Genomic DNA, 15,264 nt, shown 5'->3' with positions numbered 1-15,264 from the left:
CCCCGGAATAGAGAAAAATAACAGGGATAGAGGCTTTGACGGGACAGCGAGGGAGACCACCCTGCGGAGCGGAGAGAGGCCCCCTCGGCATCAGCGCCACGGTCACCATCAGCATCATCCTCGTGCTTCTTTTTTTTTCTCCACGAGACAGGACGGGGGAGTGTGCCCACCGTGTTGCGGGTGTATGTGCGTGCATTTGTCCCCCGGTTTGGATCACGATGATGCAAAGTGCGGCGGTCCTACCGACAGAGAGTCCTGTAAAGAGTTTACCGGAGATTCTCGGAGTGCCACTGCAACGTAAGACATTTTTTTTTTTTTTTTTTTTTTTTTTTAAATAACCATCCTGATGTTTCTGTCGATTATTAATCTGGAACCCGGTTGGCGAGCGCAGCCGCGCGCTGCTGCAGGAGAAGGGCTTAGTTAACCCGGCAGAGGATGAGGAGGGGAGACCTGAGCCTCTCAGTCTTGATTGTCACGTACAGGCCAGTGATGTGTCATGCTGTTATGTCTCGGCGTGCAAGAAAGACGACACCTGCAAATAGACGCTACTTGTCTCGCCACCACACAAAACCCACACAAAGTCCAGTCCGTCTTCGCAGCCCGGCAGGGCTGGGCTGTGTTCTGCAAACAGGCTGCAACATTTGACTGGTGCAAAAGATGGCTCTTTGGTGATTCACCAAATCCTCAGGGGGGGAAAAAAAAAATAGGTGACCTCTCTCATTTAAAGCAGCCTGATTGAATTCTCTAGTTCGGCCTCAAACTTTGCTGCACCGCCCGTCAGCTTGTTGGGTTTTACAGGCAGCTGTTAATTTGTAAACGAGCCTCCTTGGCCGAGAGATCAGACGCAGTTGTCATCACCCATCAGACAAACACTCACCGACTTCGACTGACGCTCGTCGCCGAGTCAAATAAATGTTTAGTTTTCCTTTTTTTTTCTTTTTTTTGTTTTGTTTTTTTTGTCTCCGAGGCAAAGGCCTAGGCGTTAGTTTGTGTCTCACACTTACGAGCAGAATATTCGTTCACGCCGCTCCTCGCCGAGGACAAGATCGGACACCCATCGCGGTTATTCGTCTCCGTCTTGTGTTTGTTTTCGGCGTCGGAGGCGAGAATGACCTTACATCTGTTCGTCCCGGCGTGTTAATCTGCGCCAGGCCCTTTTCTAATCTGCCCGAGCAACCGCGATAGAAGTGCGATGGGACACATTTCTGCTCTGACCTAGTTATTTAGAGTGCGAGTTAGGGAAATGTACAGATGGGCCGAGTCTAATAGGCTACATCCCCCAAAAAAACAATCCACAACAAAATGGGATAATACTATTAGACAATTACCAGACTACCTTCTTGGTTTTTAAAAACACTGAAAATGAAACCGTTCCTTCCTGCAGCTCTAAATATTTGGGGTCAATTCTGATCTATTTGGCCTCCAAATAACCAACAACAACGACAAAAAAGTAATATCAGGCGAATTTTCTTTAATCCACATTACTGTCGCCTGTTTATTATAACCCAACTGAAAACAAAAAGGCAGGTGAAATAGGATAACGCCATGAAACGCCATGTTGGAGTCCCAGCCTGCTCAGCAAAGTGTTTAAACCTGACCAAAGGAGAAGAGCCTGTATGGGGTCGGCTTATGCTCTTTAATTTTATAAATCGAGGCAGATTAAAAGATTGGATAAAGATCCTGCCACTCAGCTCCCCGCAGTGCCAGCCTTCCCCCTGGACTTAAACCTGGATTACTCCAGGAATAAAAGCAACACAGAATTTATCTAAACATTTTTTTTTTTTAAAGTATATATATAAATGTGTATCGTGGACAGAGTGCTTTGCTGACTCAGGGCAATTACACCCAAACCTTTAATTGCAGGCTATTAGTCTGGGATATAAAGTGTTTACCTCATGTTTAATTAACACAAATCATTTGACAACTGAAAAAAAGGAGAGGCTGCCAAATTGCACTTCCTATTCTGAAAAAAAAAAAAAAAAAACCCTGTAAAAGCAGTTGGGCTTTTGGAAATCTTTGAAAAGTGTTTCACCTCCTGTGTGAAATGACGGAGGTGATGAGATTGAGTGGAGAGTGGTGGCAACAGATAGGAAGATATGAAGAGGACCTCCTGAATACACGAGGCTTACTTTCTCTCTCTCTCTGTCTCTCACACACACACACACACACACACACACACACACACACACACACACACACACACACTGGAGCTGGACGGTGGACGCTCTGTCGTTGCCAAGAATCGTGCTGCTTTCCTTTCAGCACCACTCCTCTCTGCAAAAACGGTCCCCGGTTCGGCTTCACCCACCCCTTTAAAAAAGCCCAGTCACAGATACAGATCCTCTGAATAATGTCCGCACCCTCTTGTTGTCGCCTCTGTTACCGGCTCCCTCGGCCTCGAGGTGAGACAAGAGCCAGTCCCCAGCCTGTGTCCGTGCAGCACCGCTGCTCTGTCATTTTGCTGCGTGCGCTGTTTTGCTTTGGCGCTTTCACGCTGCGAGCTCAAGTCACACGGGCTGAATATATAAGTGTTTATATAAGTGTGTTTTTTTTTGTGTTTTGTTTTTTCTCCTGATCAGACAGACGTAAGAGGATCCAAATGTCCATCAGTTTTCACTGAGCTAACTGACATTTAAATGTAGGTTGTTTTTTTTCCCCTTTTGGTTACCGCCGCCCCAGATTACAACCGACGTAATGCAAATAGATATATACACAAATATTACACGGAGCCTATATATTTTCAAGAGTTGAACGTGCATTTCAAACATCCGTAAAATGTCGCGTCCAGGTTGTGTGTGTGCTGCTTTGACCTCCACGTTGCATGAGCTGCGAGCTCTGTTCTGCAGACTGCAGCTATGCTCTGATGAGATTAAGCGGGAGGCTTCTTGAGCTTTATTGTCAGATGATTTCACGGCTGAGATGTTTTCTCTCGATAGTAAACAGGTCCGCCGCCGCAGCTCACAACTATGTGCGCGTGTGCGTGTGTGTGTGTGTGTGTGTGTGTGTGTGTGTGTGTGTGTGTGTGTGTGTGTGTGTGTGTGTGTGTGTGTGTGTGTGTGCGTGCCTGTGCTGGTGTGCTTTTCTGGCGTCTGCTCTGGCCACTTTTCCTCGGCATCGATTTTTCATTAGCGGATCACATGTGGATGTTTGACTGCGAGAAGCCGCCAAAGAAAACATTTTGTAAAAACGGAAGGTTAAAGGCAGGAGAGACCGTCAGTGTCGTTGGTGTTTAGGTGACAGGACGAGGCCTTTTCCACGACAGGAACCACGTATCACCTATAGTGTAGTCTGTTAAATGTAATGGAAATGATACATTTAATTATGACCAAAAAACAAAACAAAATAAAACAAAACAAAAAGGGAAACTTCAGTGTCGATAAAATAAAACGGTTGCTTTACAGGGGTAACATATCTCCTCAGTATATGAACAGACTAAAAGATGGAATTTGGCTGTTTATTAAAGGTCAAGGCGAAATTTGCATACTTTTGTTTTTATTATTATTATTATTTTTTTCACGTTTCTCTCCGATTCATGAATTTAATTTCACTCTTTTGAAAAATCCTGCAGTTTAGCTGTAGTAGCCTAGATCACCGATGCCGCCCCCGGACTTGGCACATGTGAAGGCGCCGGGGGGGACATACCGGTTGGTCCCCGTTTCTTCAGGTGTGCGTGTGACCTGCTGCTGCAGCTGTGCTTTGTAGCAACCGCAGTGGGAAACGAAAAGGAAACGTCTCAGAGCTCAGCACCCTGGACAGAGGCGGGCGTGTCAAGTAGACTCACACTTTTTTTTAGGAATAATTGAACGAAACAAAACAAAAAAACACGAGATTCATATGTTTTTACAGTTTAACAAAGACGGTTCATTACGTGATTTGCAATATTAAAAATATAGGAAAGCGCCATGAAAAGTGAAAAATAAAAAAACATAAATAGAACTGTGGTAAAATATATTACAGTGTTGGCAGACAGCTGATAACAGCTTTAGAAAATACAAAACACTCAAGCCTCACCGTGATCCTGTATCTCTTAATGTTATTGTAATTTAAAAACACGGATGATGTAAAACTGGGTAGAAAGTTTTGCAACGTCCGCTGTGTGTGATCTGAGATCCTGTCCGTATTTCGGCGGAACACGGTTCAGGAGACGAAGCCGGGTGTGATGGAAAAAAAATTCAAAAATGCAAATTGTTTGCCGTCTCTGCGGCTACCGGGGCTCGCGCGCCGCGGCGTGAGGGCCGGAGCCTCGCCGCCTCGCTGCTCGCCGACTGTGACCTTGTGCTGTTGTCTCTCCCTCGCAGAGATCCCTCAGTGTGCGGGCTGCAGTCAGCACATCCTGGACAAGTTCATCCTGAAGGTGCTGGACAGACACTGGCACTCCAAGTGCCTCAAGTGCGCCGACTGTCAGACCCCGCTGGCGGACAAATGTTTCTCCCGGGCAGGAGGCGTCTACTGCAAGGAGGATTTCTTCAAGTCAGTGCGCTCCCCTGCTTTGCCTTGCCATGTCTTGCTTTTGCGTCAGTAACGATTCCTAGGCCTTACACTCAGTTGCCCGGGCTTTCTTTAAATCATCAAACAAACAAACGAAACAATCAAAAAGAAAAAAAAGAAAAAAACTCAGTTGATTTCCTCTCCTGTACTGCCAGAGCAAGCACGGACTAATGTCAGCATTTTACCGGATAAAGTCCAAGCAAGCCAGTTGAGCCGAGAGAAAGTAGCACTGTAATGATTCCCACCAGCAACTGGGGCCGGGAAGAGAGTAAAAGTGGCAGCTTTTGACAGAAAATATGGCAAAGTAATTCGTCTGTATTAAATATTTCAGTTCAGTCTATATGGTTAAAAAAAAAGAAAAACAACAAGATGCTAGCAACAGTAAAATGTTAGCTAAGTTACTTGTTTCGAAGTTGCTGTTGGGGCACTAAGTTAAATCCAGTGTTGCTCATTTATATTTTAACGTGCAGGGAATTTTTTTTTAAACCTGCCTTTTTACGTTTTGTAAAGTCACGTCGTGTTATAATGTTCAGTTTTTGACGCAGTGAAACGTTGCGTCGACCTTATTGTACGCACCAACACAGCCGGTAAACTAAAAATCCTGTGGTAGATAATATTTAGTATTTACTACCTGGGTTAAATCCACTAATTCGTTTTGTCTGATTGTTGTAATTTTGTGCCTGCTGCTTAGTTACAAATGGATGCCACGATCTAGCTCAGTTTAAGGCACCACGCCGGGCAATGCTAATTTATTTCCAAATTATTATCACGTTTTTTCGAGCTGGCAGTATTCTTCATATTCATAATTGTTCTTCAAAATTCCCATAATTCTCATTTCAGGGACTGTTTTCTCCTGCTCACATAACAGGAGAAAGGAAAATTTCAAAACAAGTGCTCAAATACCCCTTCTCTGTTTCTATCTTTGCTTGCATTTCCCCTTTTTTCTTTCTTTCCTTCAATCAAGGATTGGATTTCTGAGGCATTACAGAATAAAATTGAGTTTGACTTTTAACCAAAACAGGATCAGAGGATCCCGGCTTTTTACTAAATCATGTTTGAAAGGTTTTAATGCTCAAAGCTTGAAAGAGACCTAAAGAGCTCTGGAGTCTCACTGAGAGTTAACTGTGTTAGCCGACCCAGGGGACAGCATGGGGGGGGTTGGATGTTCAAACTGTGGTGAGGGACACGTGGGGCCGGAGAACACACACCCATACACAAAAAGACACACAGATTCACTGGTGCATGCTTCCCAGTAGTGATATGGAGGCTTCACCTTGCTCTATTTTATTTTCTGTGGGTTGGCTGTGTGATTTAAAGCCTCTCCTGGGTCTGTGCTTTATTGGTCCTCCTCAGGGTGCGTTTACTGTGAGCACCCCTCCTCATAGCTCTTCCTCTTCTCTTCTTCCTCTTCCTCCTCCTCCTCTTTTTGCGCTCAGTACTTCATCTGCAAACACATAAACATGCAAAAACACACACACACACACACACACACACACACACACACACACACACACACACACACACACACACACACACACACACCCCGCACAGTGCATTGATCCTCTCCATCCATCAACCTGCGGACAGGTCTATCGTTAACAGAAATGCATTCCAGTGCTGATTTTTCCCTCCACAACAGCTGGAGCTTCTATTAACACAGACACTTTGCCATCTTTCTTGGCCGCAGTTGAAGAAATACCTGTCTAGCATATGAAATTTTAATCTCGCTTGGTCTCACTATCTCCATCAGCTTGTAAATTTGATACAAACAGGAGAAGGATGTCAGTCTACCCTGCTGGATGTTCTGCATACAATTTCTAATGGCAGCTCTTTTCCTCATGTTTTCCTGCAGGCGTTTTGGAACAAAATGTGCATCATGCCAACAGGGGATCCCTCCGACGCAGGTTGTGCGGAAGGCGCAGGACTTTGTGTATCACCTGCACTGCTTTGCCTGCATTATGTGCAGCCGACAGCTGGCCACCGGGGACGAGTTTTACCTCATGGAGGATGGGAGGCTGGTGTGCAAGGTGGATTATGAGACTGCAAAACAAAACGGTAGGTCTGCAGGGATTCCAAATATAAACCGAAAATAAAAGACGTTAATATCCAGCAAAGGTCTTGACAGTCAAAATGAAACGAAAAAAACAAAACAAAACGAAAAGTGGAAACAGAAGTGGTAACCTTTGTTCATTATGAAACACATCACACATAAAAAGAAGGAAAAAAAGATTTAAGTAATCATGACTCACTATTTAGCCTACGCATTAACATCACAGTCAGAGAGAGGTGACTTGACGTTGAAAGGATTGTGTCTTGACTTAAGTACATCAGATCGCTGTAGGATCACAGTAGAGGACATGACAGATAAAGCCACGGTATATGCACTGTAGTGAAATGACTACTGACTGTGGATCTATGTTGTTTATCGTCTGGGTGTATGTGCTGTCTCTCTCCCTCCCTCTCCTCTGAGATTTCCGTGCATCTCTGATTGATTATGTAAAGTTAAGCAGTGCTCTTCTGCGGTGCGGCCCCAATAACTCCGTTCCTCCGGCACTGAGTAGATTTATGTCCTCTGCTATGGGACTGGGACAGATGCACAAGGACAATAATACACTTCCATACATGACCATTCACTTCATTTAACACACATACTCCACACAAAGGCCGAGGGGCACTGCCTGTTAAGGTGACGTGACAAATGTAAGGAGTCACTCACATTTGTAATGGTGTTTTTAGATGATTCGGAGGCGGGGACCAAGCGACCAAGGACCACCATCACCGCTAAGCAGCTGGAGACCCTCAAAAGTGCCTACAAAAACTCGCCGAAGCCGGCACGCCACGTCAGAGAGCAGCTTTCCTCGGAGACGGGGCTAGACATGAGAGTAGTGCAGGTAGAGGGTTTTGTTCTTACTCAAACTACTACAGGCATCCATTATTTCTGCAAAGATGTCTGAATTATATCCAGCTTAGATAAAATGCAGCAGCTCAGTTACTCAACACAGGAAAAATACAACATCACATCCCCCTGACATGGGCGTCTTTAAACTCGCTACCATTTTTAGTAATTACGATTTATAACAAACATTTTAGCCCATAATACCTGATTACAAGCTGAGGCCCTTCAGGCAGTTTCTTATTGCTTGTTTTAAATTTAGAAGTCTGCATCCAGACTTCTAAATTGCCGCCCAAATCTCTGATTGGTTTAGTGATTCGTCAAACATTAAAGGAATCAAGAAAAGCAGAATTCAGTTCAATTCAATTCAGTCTGATTATCAGGCTATTTTAAATAAATAAGTATAGATTATATAAAAACATTACAGGCCTTTGATACTGGGGCTTTGATACTGGGGCTTCTGGATTTTGAAACAACAAAGAGCAAAAAAGCTTAAATTTTATTTAAAAGATGATACAAATAGAGGACATAAACAACTCTTAAAACTGTTTCACAGACTTAGTTAAACATAATAACCTTGTTAAATTGTTTTTGAGCCTCTTTAATGCTTTTTTCTCTGCTTTAATATTTCTCACCATGATTTTGTTGCTTTTTCTGTTGATTTAATAACCAATTTTGAGTATATAATGTTGAGAATCAGTTCATTTAGACTGAGACGCGATATACATGTGCCAGGCATTCCAGAGGTTTCTAACTTTGCAGCTGTTTGGTAAAAATACATATTATTTTGATTAAAAAAGATTTGAAATGTTATGATAACACTGACTAAAGTCAGATCAAACTGACAAAAAGTTTCAGATAATGATTATTATTAGTTGGAGAGGCATCTGTTTGAATTATTCCAATGTTTGTTATTGTTATTAATTAATGATAATTATTATTATCTCTGTCAGGTTTGGTTCCAGAACCGACGAGCAAAGGAAAAACGTCTGAAGAAGGACGCAGGTCGGCATCGCTGGACTCAGTTTTATAAAAGTGTCAAACGCAGCCGAGGAGGAGCCAAAGTGGAGAAGGAAAGCTCAGCTGACGACGCGGGACTCAGCGACAGCGAACTGAGCTTCAGAGGTACCTACTGTTTGGATAACTTCAACCCAGTGCATATCTATTATTGCTTAAGAGAGAGATTCCTGAAAGGGAACTGTCAGTCATGCTGTGGTTCTAACTGGATTAAGGAAGCCTACAACCTGCTAAATGACAAGAGTGCAAGAGCAGTTGAATGTGTCTTTGCGGCATTTCATTTGTTTCCTTGCGTTGCTAAATGCATGGTGTCATTCTCAGGCAAATCCAAAATGGCATTCTCATTTCACATTCCCCTCACACCTCCCCGTGGCCGCTGACGCAACCTCCTGCCTCCGTTTGTCGCCAAGATGGAGCTTATTGGAAAAGAGAGAGGGTTCATAGTGGGATGCAAACGACATTTTAGACATCCCTATGTTATTTAATGTTCGCAAACCCCGTTTTGGGTAGTCATAAAAGTGTTCAAGCTGCTTTTAAAAAGAAGGCCCTTTTTATGAGAAAGGAAAACATGGTGACAGAAACTCTATAAAGCATGTGAGGCTTTTAGTCAATTAGAGAGAAAGCGCTCTGGGGCTTTGTTGTTATTAAAGCCACCCACGGGAAGGACTGGGATGGAAACAAATATTTTGTGCTGCGGTTATTGCACACATATAGACCTCCTTCATTAGCAAAGAATGTAAATCCTTTCTCGCCACCAAAACCTGAAATGCTCATCAAGTACCTCATTGCCTGGTCCACTTACTGTACCTCCATGAAATCCACATAACATTGCCACAATAAATTTCACTCATAAAAGCACTTAACTGTATTGACATATAACAACTATATAATGTTCTTGCACTTGACAGCATTGTTGATGTGTCAAAGTTTTTACTCCCCTCATGCTAAGTGATGGTTTCTCCTCCACAGACGACCAGGTCCTGTCAGATCTCGGCCACAGCAATGGGCTTTATGGGAGCGTCGGTGACGTGACCAGTAGCGCGGTGCTGAATGGCGGCTTCTCTGTTGATGCAGCAGGCCAGCCCTACCACGACATCCGAGCAGGGAGCCCCTACGGTCTCCCTCAGTCGCCCTCCTCCATCACCTCTCTGCCCGGCCACACCCCTCTCCTCAACAACCTGGGCTTCAACATGGACAGTCTGGTGGTGCAAGGGGGGCCGGGTGGGGTGGGGCAGGCTCTGAGGGCCATGGCAGGGGGCCCCACCTCAGACCTCTCTACGGGCAGCAGTACGGGATACCCCGACTTCCCCACCAGCCCCGCCTCATGGCTGGACGAGATGGACCATTCCCAGTTTTGAGTCTCGAGCACGGTAGAAGATCACTGTGGGGACACGACAAAACAGACTTTTTACATTTCTTTCTATCACCCTCCAAGACTGGTATGTTTTGTGATGTTGGGTGAAGAGCAGATGGAAGAGAAGAAGTGCGACTCTCAGTCCCTCAGCAGTCGTAACGGTGAGGTAACGGCCTGGTCGAGATGTGTAGTCCGGAGAAAAGCAGTGAAGAACACTTCCACACCACTGAATGTTCAGTCTCAACACTGTATCATACAACTTTTGTTATCACCTACCTTTATTTTGTTCTTTCACTCCCTGAAAATGACACCGGATTTCCAATATGTCAGTGGATTATGCTCACAGGGGAGATTATAATGTCTCATCCCCTAAAATACACCATCCCTGTCTAACAGCTACAACAATAGGGCTACAATCTAGATCAAAGTCCCTATGAGACCCAGGAGGCACCTGCATGCTTCTGATTCATGAGTAGAAATGAGTAGGACAGCTGTCTGGCCATATCGAAGCCTTTACATTGGCAATGCACTTTACTCTCCTCTTCTTTTTCTACACAATTGGACAGGAATGCAGAGGAAAAAGAGAGGAAAAGGGGAGAGACATATGCACAAGGCAAAAACACAGTGTTTCATTGGGAGAGAAATTTACAAGAACAGTGGCACAAGTGTGAATTTTGAACCATGCTGATGTTTTTTAATGTATTGCTGAAGCTTACAAGTTATTAGGAAGTAGATGGTCTGTCCGTCCATTCGTCCGTCTGTCTGTAGAAGCTTATGTCTCCTCTGTTTGACTGAGGGCGAACACTGTTTGCTACACAGCAGGTCTCTCTTCTATATTTATAGGTGCTTGACTTGTTCTTGTCTGCGTAAAAGCTGTCTGAGAGCGGACGTCTGTCAGTATTAAATTATCTGTTTCCGAACTCACCAGGAACACAAAGCTTATGTGTCTGAGGACAGTCAAGACGTTTAGGGTTTGGGGACATTCTAGTAATATATCACACATCTAAATTATTAATTTATTCTTTTGAATGCACAGATGTATGACAGACAAGGAGATATGCATTTATTTAAGACATGCAGAATCCTTTGCAGATATTACTGAGCAAATTAAATGGTTACACAAATACAAAACATCTATTTGACATTCAGAACACCAACAAGTATTAGCAGGAATGGCGACAAAAATTCTCAATGTGTTAGCGCTTCTGTTTTGAGAGTCTGATCCAGGCTTCTCTTGGTAATCTACTCAGTCCAGCAGAGCTCTGGCTTTGCCTGCTATCAACCTACTTACTGACCCCAGATGTGTTGTCAGCCTGTTCTCCCACTGCCTGGCCTCCATGTCAGAGGGATTATCCCAGACCCCCCCCAGCCCCCACCCCCACCCTTTCCCCCACATACAGGGCTGATACTCTACTGTAGCATCAGTGTTGGCATGTCTGCTGGGCTGATATGTTTCTTACAGTTCAGGCCACATCAGCTGCATCTTAAAGTCCCATGACAACATAGGGCACAGGAGACAACTTTGCAAAAGCTAGATCCCCTGTTTCTGATTCTCCTGAAATGCAAATTTTCTTTGAGCTGTAAGAGGACACAGTTGAAAATATTTTAATCCCAAGGAAGGTATGGTTAAAAACACATCACCAGATTCTCATCTTCACTCCTGTTTCCTTTTGTCTATTGAGAAAAAGAAATCAAAATCTTCTCTATTTGGTCACCTTTTCCCGAGAAATTGCCAAGTCCTCTCTTTACCAGAGCATCCTATTTAAGAGTCAGAAAGCAAATCAACAAACAGAAGGTGACACCTTTAAGACAGTTTTGAAAACTGTAGATAACAGCCCACAATTTTCAGCGTAATTATTTACTGAATACATGGTACCAATGAAACACTTATACTTACTGTGTAACTACACTGGGATTCATATGTAAATACAGGGGAATCAAATAGGATAGGGAATAAAGGGGTAACAATATTTTGTTAAAGAGGAACTTATATTACTTCAATTGCTTAATTAAATTACACTTTTTTGAAATACTGTTTTAGTAATTGCAGAGATCAGTCGTTTTATTAATAGACAACAAGGCATGACAAATAGGAAAACATCCCTGATATTTTCACACATTTGACATGTGTTGTGGTATCATTTATTTTAAAATAATAAAATACTTAAAATTAAAATAAGTTTGGGACATAACAGTGTGAAATGGTTTAAAATATGGAGTGCAGTGTACATTATTGTTGTTGCTGGGGAACAAAACATTAGTTTTTCATGACTTAGCTGTTGTAAATTGCATACAGGCTAAGACTGTTGGTCTCCTGTATGTAGTCTGCGATTATTAAATGTGTACCAGGTAATTTAAAAAATACTTACAGTATAATTCACTTGTACGTCCCCCTCAATGCAAGTTTGTTACCCCCTTATTCCCTGTATTCTTCCATCGTACATACCAGTAGATGCCCAGTGGGTGTTTCATTGGTACCTTGTATGTACAAAATATTTACAGTGTAAATACAGGCTGTAATTTATAGTGTTGCGTGAAAATCCCGTACAAACACGTTACCACTACAGTTTTGTTAAGTCTGTGTTGCCTCAGAAGTTTGCATCGTAATTGTTGTAAATTTTGTAGTTTGAAAAACGTGTTGATCGTCTTGTTTCATGAGCGCTATTTATTATTGCCATGTGTCTTTGAAAAAGATGTAAAAGAGAGCACTGAATTTATTCATTTATGCCTTCTGTGTAATGGTATGAACTGTGTACAGTCAAATCTATATGAGGAAAATAAAGCTGAATTGTCTTTGGGTTACCCTCGGGTGCTTTTCTCTTTAATACCCCAGGCCTGCAGTGATGAATGTGGGAGTTAAGATTTTCAGCTGAACTTGGTTTTCAATATATCAAAAGAAAAATATCTACTTTAGGTGTTTTTATTATTTTTCCTTATCTAAACGCTCTTAGAGCGAGTTAACCCGCAAATTCATTTACCCATTGAGAGCATTTACCACACACTTAGGCCTCTATTCAATTGTGGAGATCCATTTAGTACCACCAACAGACAGTGGTCAGTCAGTTAACGGTGATTGATGCTGCTTTCTTCTCTCACTCTAGGGTGGGGGTGACAAGAATGATACATTAAGAGAGAGAAGAAAGAGAGAAAGAAAAAGGAGAAAAAAAAGTGGAGAAACAGATGCCTCGCTGGCATTTCACTGATCCTCTCAGTGCTAAAGAGACACAGCAGCAGATTGCAGCGCTGCACTGTCACATCTATCCTTAATCCTTGTGCTGTTAACTAATTGTGGAGTGCTCTGTGAAATATGGGCAAATATGCTTTGTGGTCAGGCAAAGAGGGAATATGGCCCTTATGCAGGCAGTTAGCTTGTATGTCAATATGTCAAGCGGGTAATGCAGGGCTGTAGCCGGGATTTTTAACCACGGAGATCATGAAGAACAATTCCCCAATGCAACCACACATACCTAGAAAATTTTTTGGACAAGCAACCAAAAACGTTCTTTGTTAATGATGGTCTAAAGGCTGTTTCAGAGCCCCTGCCTGCTCCTCCTGTTTTTTTTTTTTTTTTGTTTTTTTTGTAATTTTTAAAGGAAACGTTCTTTTATTTTTTTTTAATATTAAGACTGTCAAACTAACATAATACTGAGTCTATAAAAGAAGACTAAGAGTCTACGTCCATGCTAGAGGCCCTGTGAGGCTAAACGCTAAGATGCTCACAATGACAACGCTAACATACTGATGTTTAGCAGGTTCGCCATCTTTGTTTAGTGTGTTGGCATGCTAACATCTGCTAATTTCCAATAAACACAATGTACAGCTGAGGCTGATGGGAATGTCATTGGTTTTGTTGGTATTTGGTGATGAACCATAGTGTTGGACATAATAAAATTTTACCTTGATGATGGTGCTATATGAAAATTTAAGGGATCACCAATATGATTACAATTCATCCTGAGGTCAACATGACCACTGATAAAGTGGTGGCACTGATCATGTTTTTTTTGTTTTTGTTTTTGTTCTTGTTTCATTTTTTTTGTTTTTTTGCATTCAGAGGCATCTCTTGCGTGCCATTCCCCATCTCTGTCTCCCTTCATTTCCCACCGTCTCTCTACTGCTGGCTTTAAATAAAGGTAAAAAATACCCCAACAATTATTATTTTTTTCTACCATGTGTTTTTGTAGAATGTAAATTTCTGCTCATCATTAAATTCCCCAACCATTCCCATACAATACCAAAGACATGACCTTATCATCTTCATTTGTAGCTAAGGAACTGACTATGTAGGCTACGTGTGTGTGTGTGTGTGTGTGTGTGTGTGTGTGTGTGTGTGTGTGTGTGTGTGTGTGTGTGTTAACCTCTACTCAGCCGTTAGTATTGTTATTAGTGCATTGCTAAAACCTCACAGGTGGATTTTTTCCCTTTAACTACGGTGTCTGCTAAATTTGTATAGAATTATAATGAAATTACACCACAGTGTACATCGGTATGAAACCCATTTGTATGCAGCAACGTGTGTCATTTAGCAGGCCAACCTAACCCAAACTTAAGTGTTATTGATTCTTTTGTGTTTTAGCTATTCCTGTTGCATAATAAAAACAAAAAGCAAAGAGTCAGCCTGGTTGGAGTTTGCACGTTTGCATAAAACGCCACAAATTGAGCTGATTTTTATTTAAGCATTGATTGGCTGGGCTATGGGCATTAATGGATAGGCTCTAATAGTACTGCCTTACAAAGATAAAGAGCCACACAGACAGTTAGGATAATTTACACGCCACTTACAGCACTAGTATACAAATAAATCTGTGGAAACTCCACCACCGTTGCTTTTGCGAAGATGACAAACACAAGCACAAATGCCATTATCATCGATCGCAGGGCTTTTATTACAAACTTCCTGAAGGAAACTGTTTTTTTTATCTTCTCAAGCGAAAGGGAATAAATTAACATGCAAAATAGATAGGATTTGTTTTGGTTTGAAAGTCAATCTTGTGGCACCAAGACAGGGCATTTTTCTCCCCAAACGACTCCATGCTGCCTGCGGTGAACAATGATCCGCAGGATGACGGAGTAAGTCTTAAAGAGGGGCTGGAGTCAAACAGAGGCCTCTCAATGACACTCTCAAGGTTGTGAGCTCAGTGTTGTTTTAATGTGAAACTGGGCCTTTTCCACTTAACAATCATCCTGCTTCGGATATCAGATACATGACAGGTTACCAAAGGAGGAGGGTTCATGACAATGAAGAAACCATGACAAATACTGTAGTGACAATAATATGTTTGCTGTAATGAAGTCCTCGGCCTAGGTTTCAGTGCATACTGTATATAGGAGGCAGTTAGTTGTGCCAGCTACACTTTTTACTGTTTGTTGGCTTATCTGAAGTCCAAAAGCTCAGGTCCTCAGGGTCGGTGGATAGCAGAAACACTTGTTTGTCAGCATAAACTACACAGAAAGCATTAGAGCTGAGCCTTGGAGTAACACACACGCACGCGCCCACACACACACACACATG

At 42.6% G+C, this 15,264-nt stretch overlaps 1 protein-coding gene across 1 annotated transcript; it reads left to right on the top strand.

The window, feature by feature from the left end:
- Positions 1-218: 218 nt before the first annotated feature.
- On the top strand, positions 219-9,756 carry lhx4 (LIM homeobox 4). Its single transcript, XM_040129283.1, has 6 exons — positions 219-297; positions 4,299-4,470; positions 6,341-6,543; positions 7,225-7,379; positions 8,335-8,506; positions 9,368-9,756. Exons 1-6 carry the CDS (start codon positions 219-221, stop codon positions 9,754-9,756), a joined length of 1,170 nt encoding a protein of 389 aa, XP_039985217.1.
- Positions 9,757-15,264: the final 5,508 nt, after the last annotated feature.

This window comes from Xiphias gladius, chromosome 6, assembly GCF_016859285.1.
Source record: "Xiphias gladius isolate SHS-SW01 ecotype Sanya breed wild chromosome 6, ASM1685928v1, whole genome shotgun sequence".
In the NCBI taxonomy this organism is placed as follows: domain Eukaryota; kingdom Metazoa; phylum Chordata; class Actinopteri; order Istiophoriformes; family Xiphiidae; genus Xiphias; species Xiphias gladius.
Note: the sequence above shows the minus strand (reverse complement) of the source record. Positions and strands in the feature narration are given on the sequence as shown.